The sequence below is a fragment of the Eutrigla gurnardus genome, assembly GCF_963514095.1.
Source record: "Eutrigla gurnardus genome assembly, chromosome: 1".
Lineage (NCBI taxonomy): Eukaryota > Metazoa > Chordata > Actinopteri > Perciformes > Triglidae > Eutrigla > Eutrigla gurnardus.
Genome location: NC_139915.1, coordinates 4,864,423 through 4,877,747, shown reverse-complemented (window position 1 = coordinate 4,877,747; position 13,325 = coordinate 4,864,423). Strand labels below are relative to the sequence as shown.

At 41.0% G+C, this 13,325-nt stretch overlaps 2 protein-coding genes across 2 annotated transcripts; both read right to left on the bottom strand.

The window, feature by feature from the left end:
- On the bottom strand, positions 1–3,288 carry plekhf1 (pleckstrin homology domain containing, family F (with FYVE domain) member 1). Its single transcript, XM_084008377.1, has 2 exons — positions 2,875–3,288; positions 1–1,754 (listed from the first exon to the last, which is right to left on the bottom strand). The coding sequence occupies exons 1-2, from the start codon at positions 3,119–3,121 to the stop codon at positions 1,156–1,158; spliced, it is 846 nt and encodes a 281-aa protein (XP_083864503.1). The 5' UTR covers positions 3,122–3,288; the 3' UTR covers positions 1–1,155.
- A 3,645-nt stretch (positions 3,289–6,933) lies between these two features.
- Positions 6,934–12,999, bottom strand: pop4 (POP4 homolog, ribonuclease P/MRP subunit). The gene is made up of 7 exons (XM_084008389.1): positions 12,861–12,999; positions 11,039–11,094; positions 10,372–10,595; positions 10,120–10,197; positions 9,942–10,003; positions 8,911–9,012; positions 6,934–7,557 (listed from the first exon to the last, which is right to left on the bottom strand). The coding sequence occupies exons 1-7, from the start codon at positions 12,871–12,873 to the stop codon at positions 7,421–7,423; spliced, it is 672 nt and encodes a 223-aa protein (XP_083864515.1). The 5' UTR covers positions 12,874–12,999; the 3' UTR covers positions 6,934–7,420.
- Positions 13,000–13,325: the final 326 nt, after the last annotated feature.

Below are 13,325 nucleotides of genomic sequence, written 5' to 3'. Positions count from 1 at the left end.
TTTAAGTTTTTAAGTTCTTTATTATCATATGTACAACAATACAGAGGCAATGTAAATCCTCACCAACAAGGCTCATTAAATAAAATATAAAATAATCATTTGTGGTAGACTTCTACCTACATACGTTCATGCATTACACACATGCATGCATACAAACACATATGAATGATAGCCAAAACAGGCAGACAGCTTATTATTAAAAAAGGCTAACCTATTGAAACACACCACAGATTCAGCAGATCAGATAGAATGGAAAAGGCTGTTCCAAGGATGAGGAGCTACAAACGCAAGAGTTCTCTCTGGGTTTCAAGTAGGTACAGGGAACGGATGAAAGGCCTTGATCAGATGATCGGAATCTGCTACATATGCAGGGACCATGCAAGGCCTTCTAATCAGTAATCAATTCTGTTTGACTGGAAGCCAATGAAAGGAGGCAAGAAACGGTGGGATGTGTTTTTGCTGCTGCGTTTCGCATCAACTGAAGGTGAGCTAGAGAGGACTGAACAATGCAAGTAAAGACTTAGAGTTACAGGTTCAGGTATAATGCTGTGTAAGCTTCCTAGCTGCTAGCTGGCGTTGCTAACAGTCCATGAAGGTCCAGATACTGTACAGAATCTCCACAGTGGCTTCAATAATACATTTATTCATGTATATTGCACCTACAGTCCTACAGAATGCATGATCATTTCTAGTGATCTATTGTGCTGATTAGTCAGTACTGTAAGTATATACTATACATAAACACCACTGACTGAAATCTAGCGAGGCAGACCTGCATCAACTTCTACTGGAAATCCTCTGACCACATCATGGGGCCAGCTTTGGCTCAGCAAGTGTCCTTGCGTGAAACACTGAAGCTCTAGTAGCATTCCACTGCTACTAATGTTTAGGATGGTTAAACGCAGATATCATGACTGTACCTGTATGTTTATGACCATTGTCATAATCAGAGTAAATCAAGTGATGACTTCACAAAAACACAGGATAAATAACAAATACAATATGTATGAACATTTTTTACTGAATAAGTTATTGTCATGTTATGTTTATGATAAAGTGAGAATGCCTTTTAACTCAGTCCTCCTTCACAGAGGCGCATCAGTGTCCATGTTAAAGAACGGTCCAAAGTCCAAGACGAGGTTGTGCCTGATGTGCTTATGTTTGGGGCATGGTATGCTCTGGTTTCAAGTAGACGTAGGGGGACCAGGAATCCTCCGAGGAGTCGTTCCACCTACTGTAGTAATGTTCCTCTATCTGCTCCTCTGCCTCCTCTTCTTCACTGGATCCTTCCACTCCGTCTTCGTCCGAGCCGGTCATCCCTAAGCTGTTCTCCCTCGGACGAGGCTCCTCTTGGGCCTCGGTCGTCGAAAGACTTGAGTGGCACATGGTGCAGACCCTCAACCACTTGGTGGGGTGAATGTGGCTGATCACCGCTCGCTTCTTGGAGCAGGCGCCACAGACCACGAAGCCACATTTACGACAGTGGTGTCGACGCTGGGTCACCGTGAACTTGTTGGAGCAGCGCATGCAGACCGCCGACGCCTGGTCAGGAATCCAGGTGACGGCAAAGGTGGACCCGGCCCTGCAGCCACGGCTCTGCAGCAGACTGGACCGGCAGTCCTCTATGTGCTCCATCCAGGCTCGCTTCTCTTCATATGAGACGGCTGCCACGTAGAAGGACTTGCGTGGTGTACGCATCAGCCATTGGTTCCTCATTTTCATGCCATCCTCTAAGTCCTCCAGCTGAATGTCCTCTGAAATCAGGAAAAGAAAATGATATGCAAAGGCAAGGTTACAAAGGCGTGGACACTATCGGAGGGTCAGCAAGCATGTGAGCCAAAAGTGAGCCATGAAGAACTTCCTCATTTTTGAGGGACTAGAATGTAGTATTGTATGTCATAAAAAGTCATATAAGTGTCTTGGTAGAGTGTACTAATAAAAAAAAAATTAGTGAAGAATGTCCTAGTGTAATATATCATCAATATGTGTCATATAATTGTCATAGAAAAGAATGCCAGTATAATGTATAGTATAGTATTTTAAAAAGCCATAGCATGTTATAAAAATATAATTGAAAAGTCATATCATTGTATGCCATAAAATGTATATTATATAATATGTAAGAACAGTTTACAACAGCATAGAAAAATATAAAAATGTACAATAAATAATAGAATTAGCTGCATGATTGGAGGAGATTGAGTGCACATGCAACCCTAACCCTAACCCTAACCCTAACCCTAACCCAGGTTTATTAAATACACCCTCTGGTGGTGGAGACCTGAACAACAACTCACCTGTGTGACCAAATGTCCCGTTCTTGCCGACACCTGCGTGTGTGTGTGCCTGTACCTTTAATGTCAATTAATTTCACCTACTGTTAATGTTGAATATGCCAATTGCATTTTATTTGTATTGTAATTGTTTTGAGATATTTAAACTAAATAAAACTTTTGGTGATGCATACATTTTTTCAGTAAATTGCAATATCAGATGACTTTTATGTGGATTATGTGAACAATTACAAAATAACAAATGCAATTTGTGTTGAATAACGGAAAAGCTTTCAAAGTAATTTGAGCCAACTCTAGTTTTGGCTTACTCATTGGTTACAACAGACTCCTTTGTTTCAATATGTCATCTACTTTGCCTGCAGCTGTGAGCTACAGTGGTGCATTTATGTAATCAGAGTGTCTCTGCACACAACCGACCAGCTCGACCTGTTGCTTTTCACTGGTGGCGATTTGTTTTCCTTCGAGTCTGAGCTTCACTTTTAACTGTCGAAGCACTTCAAAACCCTAACAACGATGAAATAAGTATGCCTAGTCTTTTGACTGTTTAAATCTGCTCTTGAGCAGCACATTTGTTGCTCACCTAGAGGGATGATCTTCTGTTTCTTGTGCCAGCGGCCGTTGACAATGATGCTGCCGTACACCAGCACATCGTTGAAGAGGAAGAAGACTTTAGGCTGAGGTCTCCGGCGGCTCATCTTCATCAGTCGACCCTCTCCGATCAGAACCCGATTCGGCTTGTACAGGGGCTTCCCCGACGGGCCAAAGGAGTTCTCCACAGATTGGATCCGGTCCCGGTTATCCTGAGCAAACATGAGCTGGTTCACCATGGTGGTTTTTTGGAATCTGGTTCACAAGTCACCAAGAGTCCTGTTTGTTGTAAGTGAAGTTTTAGTTCCACGTCTCTGTAGGTGTGAGGAGTTGTCATGTGTTGTCTTGTCTATGTTGAGGCAAGCAGCTCTGCGGGAGCCCTTATAAACGCCGTTAGGTGTGGTGACATGTCGCAGTGACGCAATGGGACTTCCCAAAGTAAGTTCAGCTTTAAGACAATCCCATTTTGCAAAAGATGAATGGGCGGCAGCTAAATTTTGAATTCTGAGAAAGAGAGACAACAACTGTCGTCATTATTCCAGCATGTTTACAACTGAAATTCCATTTCTGAATCTGTTTGACTTCCAGGAGGGGCTTCAGGAGGAAACATTCAGACAGATTACGATAAATTCAAAGGAGCTTTCAGCATGCACTCTATCACCAACTATCAACTGAATTCAATAAAAAAAAAAAAAGACGCATTCTACACCTACATCTGGAACACGTGATATTGAAGTAAAACTGTATAATGATGTGATAATAACCTGTTTAGTGGAAACAAAGTATATTTGGATGACACGAAGTGAGGAAAACAACAAAGAGCAGCAAGCTATGACACCAGAAAAAATAAAAGTAAAACTGACCTGACAAGAGCTCACAGTTCATAAACACGTTGTGATATTAAATCAAGTGTTATGTTAATTTATTACAGAGGAAAGAAATATAATACATATTGTTTGTTATGTATATGAAACATTATTCATATGTATTGTCCTTTATAATACAATGTTTCCCAATGTTACATCTTGGTATGTACGGGTTCTTTAAACGCCTCAGTCGCCTATCACCGTGCATCCTAGTATTAATAGTATTAATAATCATAAGCACAACAATGGCTACTGAAGAAAATGTGCTTTGTGTTGTCACTGATCCTGGAACACGGTCTTCTACTCCGATATCTGTGCACGAGGCTAGTGAGCAGCACCGTGAACAAAGAGGAAGTGGGTAACAAGTAGAAGTCCTGTGGGTGAAGTAACATCCGTGATTCGTTCTCTTTATATATCTGACCCAGAGCATGATGAATGTATGGGAGATGGGGATAGTACTTCCTACCTTACTCTTCCTGCTCTCACCTCCATTACCACAGACTGAGGGGCAGTTATAGAGGAGGTAAATACCTTTCAGGCTGATTTTAGCGACTGTTAATAGTGCTTTAAACCGAGAAAGATAAGATAAGGTACTCCTGTATTCGTCCCACGGTGGAATGCATTAGGAGTTATAATCCCACCCTTCGTTCAGACCTCTGTGCTCGAGATTGGCAAGTGATTGGAGTGCAATCAGGAAGTAAGCATTGACCAACAGGAATGCTGTTATCTGTTATTTTCTTCGGCCCAACTTTTTTTCCCCCGCTGCGGGACTAAGAAAGGATTATCTCAGCTCACCTTATCTTTTGATTGGACGGGGGTTTTACAGTCCTGCCATGACCACAGATGAAATATTATTCTTTTTTATGTCAGATTGTTAATGTATTCATTGCTATCGGCATGTTGAAGGATTTCTAGTAATATAACAGAAAGTGTTTCTGGATAGAATGACCTACTCGACCTCTAAGCTACCCCTGATGGTGTCTCTCAAAGCCACGTTCCTCCTCTTGGCACGGTCACACACGGTTTTCTCACAGCCAGACCACCAGTGCCCCTGTGGTGGATTCAAAGCCTGCCATTCATATGGATTTCCCTTCTTTTAGTGTGCAGATGTTCTGAACGTTGTGGATCGCTGTGAAACATTCCTTGCCGTTCGGCCACAGAACTAATAGGTGCTTTACGTGGCGTTCTTAAAGGGCTGGTGCATATTTGGTGGCTAAAAACACAGGCCACAACTGGGTAGAACTCAAGGAAATGCTCAGGGAAATTAGGGAGGACCAGGGTTGGAGCACATAAGATATATTACTATGGATGAGGTTCCAGAAAGCCAACCATGTGTCTCCCTACAAGCGTCAGATCATCACAGATCATGTGGAGCAGATGCTCAAAGATGGTATTATTGAGCCTTCACAATCCACTGATGGGTGCCTGAATGTCAAGTCATACAGACGCCTCCCATCCATGACCTGCTGAAATCCATGCACAGGGCAGTGTTCTTCAGCCCCCTTGATCTAAAATCTGGGTTTATAGGTGGTAACGTCTGAAGAGAGTAAGAAAGAAAGATAGAGAAAGATTTTCTTCTTCTCAAAAAGCTTCATGGAGCCAATCTTAACCTTAACCTCAAGAAGAGTCTCTTTTTCCAGCTGGATTCCTGGGTCATGTGGTTTCGGAGAAGGGGGTGCAGGTTAATCCAGAGAAGACCCCGGGCATGGACATCTTTAAAAAAACTCCAACCAACATTAAGTCTCTTCAGCGCTTTCTAGACCTTGTTGGGTGGTACCACAAGTTCATTGCTCCCTTTTCCAACTCGGCAGCTCCATTGAACCGCCTGAAGAGGAAGGATGTGGAATGGATCCGGTCAGAAGATCGCCAGCGAAGCTTTGACAAGCTGAAAACAGGCTTTTGTGATCACTCTCTTCGTTTTGAGACACACTGATGTGGCCTTGGGGGCAGTGCTAGTCCAGCATACTGATTCCAAGCTTTATGGTGCCGTTTGGCACATCTATTTTGAATTCTTTAACAGTGCGCGGTTTCTCCTTTGATTGTGTGCATGTCATTCTTTAATGATTGTGTAAGGGGCAAAATCAGCTAAAGTTTGTAGGTATTGAGCTTCAGTTGTCATATATTGCAGGTTTAGCATTTAGTAGGAATCTTTTCTCATGAGATCTCACAGCAATTCTTTATTTTCTGTCACGTATGCCCTTTAATTCCGAGGAACTTTAAATGAACATAGCTATTGTTAAAAGTTGATTGTTACAAGGTGTACTGCCCTCTTTTGTTTGGACATTGTGCTACTTTGAGGCACGTTCATTAAATTGTTCTTCCTTCCAGAAGTTGGCGGCATGAAGCAAAACAAACGGGCGTAGGCTGCGAGTCGTCACACCAAGTCAGCACGGTTGGAGTAAGTGGCGAAACGTGAGCACGAGGACACGTGTAAAATAATTAAACAGATGGCATTGCACAGCCGATCAGATATTAATCAGTTACTTTAATCACATGAATTGAGGGTAATCATTTATATCATGCAGTTCAGGCTTGAGTTAGGCTTTTTGTTTTTTTAACAGCAGACAATTTTACTGTAATAAAGGCTCTGCACTATCCAGTGAGTGCGGTGATCCAGCATGCAGGACCCTGAAACTGATGCACCTAAACGGAATTAAGCCATCTTCTGTTTTATCATTTCTATGGCACTAAATAGAACGGGACCATAACACATTTTATGAATTACAATTGTGTTTAGGACATCTTAAAATTAGCTTCTGTGAAAAGGGTCTATTTTGGTCCAAGTGAATTAGTGTCAAATGTTGTCTTACATGTCTCCACACGAGTTGCTTGACTCACTGAGAGCCAGTGTCTCCCAATAACAGTATCAAGCTGCACGTTGCATGTGAGTGAAACACTTATTTGGCTGTGCGGTCATACACTAATGAAGCGTGTGTCCTCATGAGCACACACGCAGCGCTGGCATGGACGCCGTATATTGCTGGCTTCACAAAATGTACCACACGCAAACCTGAAAGTCTGGATTCTGCTGGCTATTACTATCATTTTGTCAAAGAACACACTGTTCCAGGCCAGCAGGTTCAACATGTGGTTAGACAAGTTCTCTAACGAGGCCCAGTGAGGAGCAGCCAGACACGTGTGAGAGAGAAAGCAGCACTGGGCAACCCCAGGCTGACAACCCAGATCAGGAAAGTACACACACGGTGTTGTTTTGTATTTGTATTCACTCCAATAGAGCTTCAAGTCCACTGTGTTTCACATTTTCTGTTACAAAAAAGGGTTCAGACAGACATTTGTGTTTTTACAACAAGTGTTGGCTCTGTCCTCTACTGTACATTAAACATCACATAATAAAACAAAACGAGCCAAAAAAAAAAAAGGTTTTCTACATGTAAACAGTCTGTTCAGTGACTCCCATTAATGAGAGCTAAATAATATAAATCCTCCTTTATTTATTTATTCCCACCATGTCTAAAAAAACCTCATATCATACAAGCAACCAAAGCCAACCACTAGGAGAGTTACTGTACAGGACTGGGCTTTGAACTAGCTGATTTACACGTTGGTGATACTTCTCTTTGAGAAATATATTATGTTTCTCTATTTAAAATAAAAACATTTTCAAAATTAACAAAATAAGACTAACTTCTCAAATAATGCTGTAGTGACGCGTCACAAGTCGATGCTTCCTCTCACTTTAAACTTCTTGGCAGAGCGTTCACTGGCTCGCTGCTCAAACTTGCTTCCATAGATGTGGGAGACGAAGCCGTTGATCTCCACTGCAAACACGCTGTTCCTCTTCGGGATCACTGTCACACAACCAGCGGAGGGGATCAACCCAGGGCACAGACAGACACACTGTTCAACACTGGAAGGTTTCATCATCATTTCATTAATTATCTGATATGATGGTTCCCAGTTCTCCCATCTAAATTAATCAGTGGAGGTTTTTTTTACCTATGCTTCTAAATATTCTCTATATGATATTCATAACATGAATGTACCCGTGTCACTCTCCCTCTGTGTGTGTTGTTATCTGAGCTTCTCTGTCCCAAAAGATTTGTGTTCAGCACAGGTGTGTGTAGTAGTGTTGTATAATGTAGTGCTGGTATACATGTATATATAGTAGAGGTGTAACGATTCATTCCATTAATTGATGAATTGATTGTCAGTCCTATAGATTCTACTAAATCGATCTGCTAAAATAAATAAACAGAATGAATCGTTTTGACTTCACCAATAATCGATATAAATGCATTTAATCAAATGAATCGTGATTCTTACTTATGATTAATGTTTTAATACGTTTAAGACACTCTCTCCCCTGCCAGCATGTAGTCTATTGAATAATGTTCAAAATAACTGAGCAATGTTTAATTACATTTTTGTATTCAGCATAAAATATTATGCAGGACTACTTTTTTCTAGAATAAATATGTTATTTTTCACCTTTCAGAAGAATACAAATAGTCTCACTTGCATTATTGCATGTTTATTTCATGGATATAGAATTTTGGTTACAAGTTACTGAATCAAATCGTGGTTTACAGAATCGGATCGTTACAAAAAAAAATCGTCCTTGAATCGAATCGCCAACTATTGTATCGTTAATCGAATCGAAGTGAAGCCAAAGATTCATACCCCTAATATATGGACAAGTACTGATAAAGTTGAAATCAATATATTTTTCAGATATTATTACACTGCCGTATTAAATATGTGGAAAATCATAGCTGATCAATCAATACAATGGTACGAGCCTTTTCCCGGCAGACAGTTTGACTTGTCATCGTGGGAAAAGCACACTTTGTTGAACTTGACTCAGTTCCAGTAAATGTCACAGTGAGCCAGCATGCACTCTGAGACCCTGGAACCTGTTCACCTACATCAATGTGTTTTTCCTGGAAGTCAAAGTCAAGTCATGTCGGTCCATTTCACGTCTACCGTTATCCAGACCTCCAGATTTACTTGTAACGTTGGCTGCACTGGTGCACCTAACGTTTTAATTTAGGTGCACCGGCAAAGAATTTAGGTGCATGAAAAATAGAATCATGAAAAAAAGATAGAATCGTGAAAATAGATCAGCTGTTGGCGATCGGAGCAGATGAGAAAATATGGGTAAAGTTGTGTTATTAAATGTATTAGTATCGCAGCTGTCTCACCTTTCAGCTTGTCTTCTTTGGTGATGATTTTGAAGACATGTTTGAACTCCTGGACTAGAATCCCTGTGGTGCCTACATACGATGGACATTTTGAGCGGACCACTACGAGAGAGAAAAGAAACAAAGTATTAGTACAACACTGTCCCCGCTGTGTCTACGCTCAGAGAAACCAGTTTCTCCACTTTGGTCAATACATGTTGAACCAAATTTGATTAAAAACAATATCTGGATGATGACTTTTGCAGAAACTGGGCACAAAGAGTTATAAAGTGCCTCGGTGAGGTTTGTGTCAGAGCCAGCAGCTGACCGTGCTCGTGCTCAACAATCCACTTTACTTCACTTACGATCCACTTCTGATACCTGACTCTGAATATCTGCCTTTCTACCGCACTTTGATTGAACTGGTAGAGTTATAACATGCAGCACAACTTCCACCCCTTAATGTTGTCTTTACACACATTACAGGTTGCTGTCTTGCTTTTTTTAATGGTTTAAAATAAAACTAAGGACAGTTGAGTTAGCCAACTGTTACAAACTCATAGTCGTAGACCTTCTCATCTTATGTAACTTACAGCGTAAGAAATATGGGGACTACATGATATTTTTGGTACAATTATTCAATTAATTGATTTGTGCTTGAAATTGCAATACTACATATTTATAAATCATAAGAACATCAGACTATGCAATCTGGGTCAGTACGTGTATTAGACCCAACTGTAGTCAAATCAGCAGCCAAACGTCTGTTGTTTTGACAACACCTGCATGCAACTGTCCCTTTCCTCCCCTCCTCCCCTCCTCCGCTCCTCCACTCCTCCACTCCTCCACTCCTCCACCCCCACAGGTTGAAATCCCCTGATGGCTCTGGTGCCTCGGGCTAGACTGAACTGATTATCTTGAGTGATTGTTGTGGACTCTCACAGACCCAAGCTCTTTCTAGATCATTTGCAGCAGTATTAAACGTCACTCTAACTTGGTGATACTGATTAAAGTCATTGTGATGATCATTTTAGATAAAACTAAAGATCTACCGGTCATGATGGCTCCGTGGAAGTCTGCCTTCAGAAGCTTCTGTTGCACAAACTGTGGACTGCTGTAAAAACACAAAATATGAGACAGTGATGTAAGAAGGACTTCTGGAATTGCTGCAAATGAGCAGCTACTGAGAGGTGCAAGGGTTCACGTGTGTGGAGATTCAAACTGATTTACCTCGTTGATTTCAACCCACCACACAGGTCAATGACATACTGTCTCCAGAGTTCATGCAGAGGCAGGAAAAGCTCGTATCTACAATGATAAAGGACAGAGACAGTGATGTTGGGGAGGAGAACAGAGGGCTTATTGGGAAAAGTATTGCAATCAACTGTGACTGAAGCCTGTTTTGATGTACATCAATGTCCAAACACATCTGTTTCCATATGGAGCACAATGACCGTCCCGCCCTGCAGAGGAACCACCAACCTCTGGTGCTCAGGTTTGATCTGGAAGATCTTCATCGCCCTCTTCTGCCGAGCGTTCAGCCCCTTGGCTTTCTTCCTCTTGGACTTGTCCTTCTTGGGCCTGCTGTAGCCCAGAATCACAGCCTTGTGAGTCAACATGCTCTTCAGATTACATTTTGTGTTCTGCTGAATGCTCTTCTTCAGGAAGGCCTGGGTGAAGGCCTCTGCTTTAGACTTGCCGTGAGACTGGAAATGAGATAACAGAGATTTTCAGAGATGTGGATTGTCGTAGATACCAATGTGCATTTCCTGGGCAATAATAATAAATACAAGCTGTATTCTGTCAAATAAACACACATTACAAACACAGCAAAATAATGACGAAAATATGATATATGGTGAACATTTAGATGATAAACCTGAATAATAGACACATTTGTACTCTCGTTACTATAATCAGACAGTCAATGAAGGATGCATAAAATCCTCCATTTGAGAAGGTGAAAAAAAACAATTAACTGTTTCTAATAAAGTGTTTCCGATTAATTAACTGTTAACGGTTTTGGTTCATCACTAGATTTTCCCGCAGGAACTTCTTTACAGAACATGACGGAAACTGAATGAGGGATGACACATCTGTAATACACAGTTCATAGTAAGACTATATAGTACATCAGATAGCTGCTTACCTCAACGCCAAGAAGCTTCACCAGATCCGTAGGAATTCTGGCTCGAACAAGTGCTTCTGTTGAACGGGACAAACAAAACTAGTATTATAGTATTACACACGATTGACACACTATATATATATTTTTTTTTTAGGATAAGCCAATGCACACATTGAGAATAACCTTAATTCTCAAAAGGTCAGGCGTCAGTACGGGTTGGTGATAAGAACTTATTTGTACTGACAAATGTCAAACTGTCAAAAGTCCCCATCCGGGAATAGTCAGTTGTTTTGACTTCACTGTGACAATGATGTTGAATGAGGACATCACTTGTCCTGTGAAAACGCCGTCTTAAACTCAGGTTTAGGAACATGATGTACGCTCTCTGACTATATAGCCTCGAGGGAACCAAATCAAAAGTGTTCTACTCAAGCAAAGTGACAGTGAAAATGTCAAAGAGGAGACTGAAGACTTCCGTAGAGTAGACAGACCTGTCTGACCAGATGCAGTAGTATTTCTACATACAGAACCAGTTACTACCACTCTGATGCAGCAACACAACTAACATACATGTCCTCAATAGTTCAGACACTGGTGTGATTTTCATGTTCCACATTAAGAGCTGGTATGTTTTTCTGCGGGGAACGCTTGGTGTCACATCTCCCAATCTTTTCGACCATTAGGTATTAACATCTCTCGCATACTGAAAGCTGCTATTGATTTAAATGTTTTTATTCCAGGCAAAGTTCTTGCAACAGCTACATTTCATGTTTGACTTGTATTAAAAGGTGCAAAGATAATAGATTTTGCATTTTGATTGCCTCTCAACGGCTCTCCACACGGTGCAGTTTAAATGAATACAGCTGAAGGCACATCCCGTTGTCTGTTTCAGCCAGTGAGGTCTGTGAGCTTCAGTATGTTGAGTGACGGGACAAAGCTGCTGTGTTGATGTGTTCTGGGCGGGCAAGCACACGCACGCACGCACGCACGCACGCACGCACACACGCACACACGCACACACACACACACACACACACACACACACACACACACACACACACACACACACACACACACATCATTAGTGATGATTGACAGGCAGTATTTTATGTCAGCTTATGCATTATTTTTAGGAAATGTAAGCATTTTCAGCTGCTTGCCCAGATTACACTTGAGCACATCATGATAACATTATAATTTACCTTCAACCAACATTCAGTTTTACAGTTCGGAGCTTAAACGCACCAGTCTATGAACTCAAAGAAACTTCTGTTAAATGATGTATGTTGGACTTCCTTAGTGAGATGTCGATACAGAAAGTGGAGGATGAGAAAGAGGCAGACTTTTCTCACGGCAGAGATTTATGTTTGTCAAATCACTGGAGGAAATGATACCATCAATTACACCCATATAATTACAACTGTTCCAGTCTCACGTGTCAGAGAGACATGAACACACCAGCATGCTGGAATAACATCCACATCATTGATAACATGTTTGTTTGAAATTAAGAATACAAACAGTCATATTTGAGCTTTCAATTTTCATTTAAATTAATGATAACATAAATAAGTCCGCCGTTAAAAATGCAGCCGTGTTTTGTCTTTTGCGTTGGCATTACTATTTTACCTCCAGTAACGTTAGCTTACCTAAAGTTAGCCACGCAGGCTAGATAGCCTATTTGGGCTTTAACTTAAGTGAATGCAGCACTTTTATCAGTGTATTTCTACACTTTATGTTGTCACCTCTCATGCCTCTAACAGCGTCACTACATTGTTATGTTAAGGTTATCACACTGGCAGCTTTATTTAAAGGGAAACTTTCCTCTCGAAATTAAACTTACCGTCCATGTCCATGTTTTTGCTGCCTTCCCGAGGAAAGCTAGTAAATTAAACAATTTATAACCTGCAGAAAGCCCGTTAAACACATGTGTTTTGAAAACAACACGAGCTCACTTCCTGGTCATTCTTCTTCTCCTTCTTCTTCTTTGCGGCAGACTGAAGGCTTCCAGGTGTAATGTCGCCCTCTACAGGCGATAGTCTACCACGCACCACCAGCTCTTTCTAATCAAAACATTTAGACTCGGATAGTTACTTTCCGATGCGATGGCAAGTCTTTTAAAACGACAACAACGGATTCAAAGAAAACACATTTAAACAACAAAAAGTTTTATTAGGTATAAATAAGAATATATAAATTAAAATACATTTTTAAAAGCTGTCTTTGTGAAACGTTGTATGCCTTCTGGCACATTTTTTTACATTCAAAGTGCAGTTTATGATTGAAAATATGAAGTGAGTGCCACAAA

Bases quoted from the DNA above. Each gene is read 5' to 3' on its own strand.
- pop4 (XM_084008389.1), bottom strand. The intron at 9,013-9,941 runs GTAGATCTTTAG...TCTCTCTCGTAG, and splicing joins CCACGGAGCCATCATGACCG to TGGTCCGCTCAAAATGTCCA. The intron at 7,558-8,910 runs GTGAGACAGCTG...GTTGTGTGACAG, and splicing joins CAAAGAAGACAAGCTGAAAG to TGATCCCGAAGAGGAACAGC.
- plekhf1 (XM_084008377.1), bottom strand. From the start codon at position 3,121: ATGGTGAACCAGCTCATGTTTGCTCAGGATAACCGGGACCGGATCCAA. The intron at 1,755-2,874 runs GTGAGCAACAAA...TCCTGATTTCAG, and splicing joins ACAGAAGATCATCCCTCTAG to AGGACATTCAGCTGGAGGAC.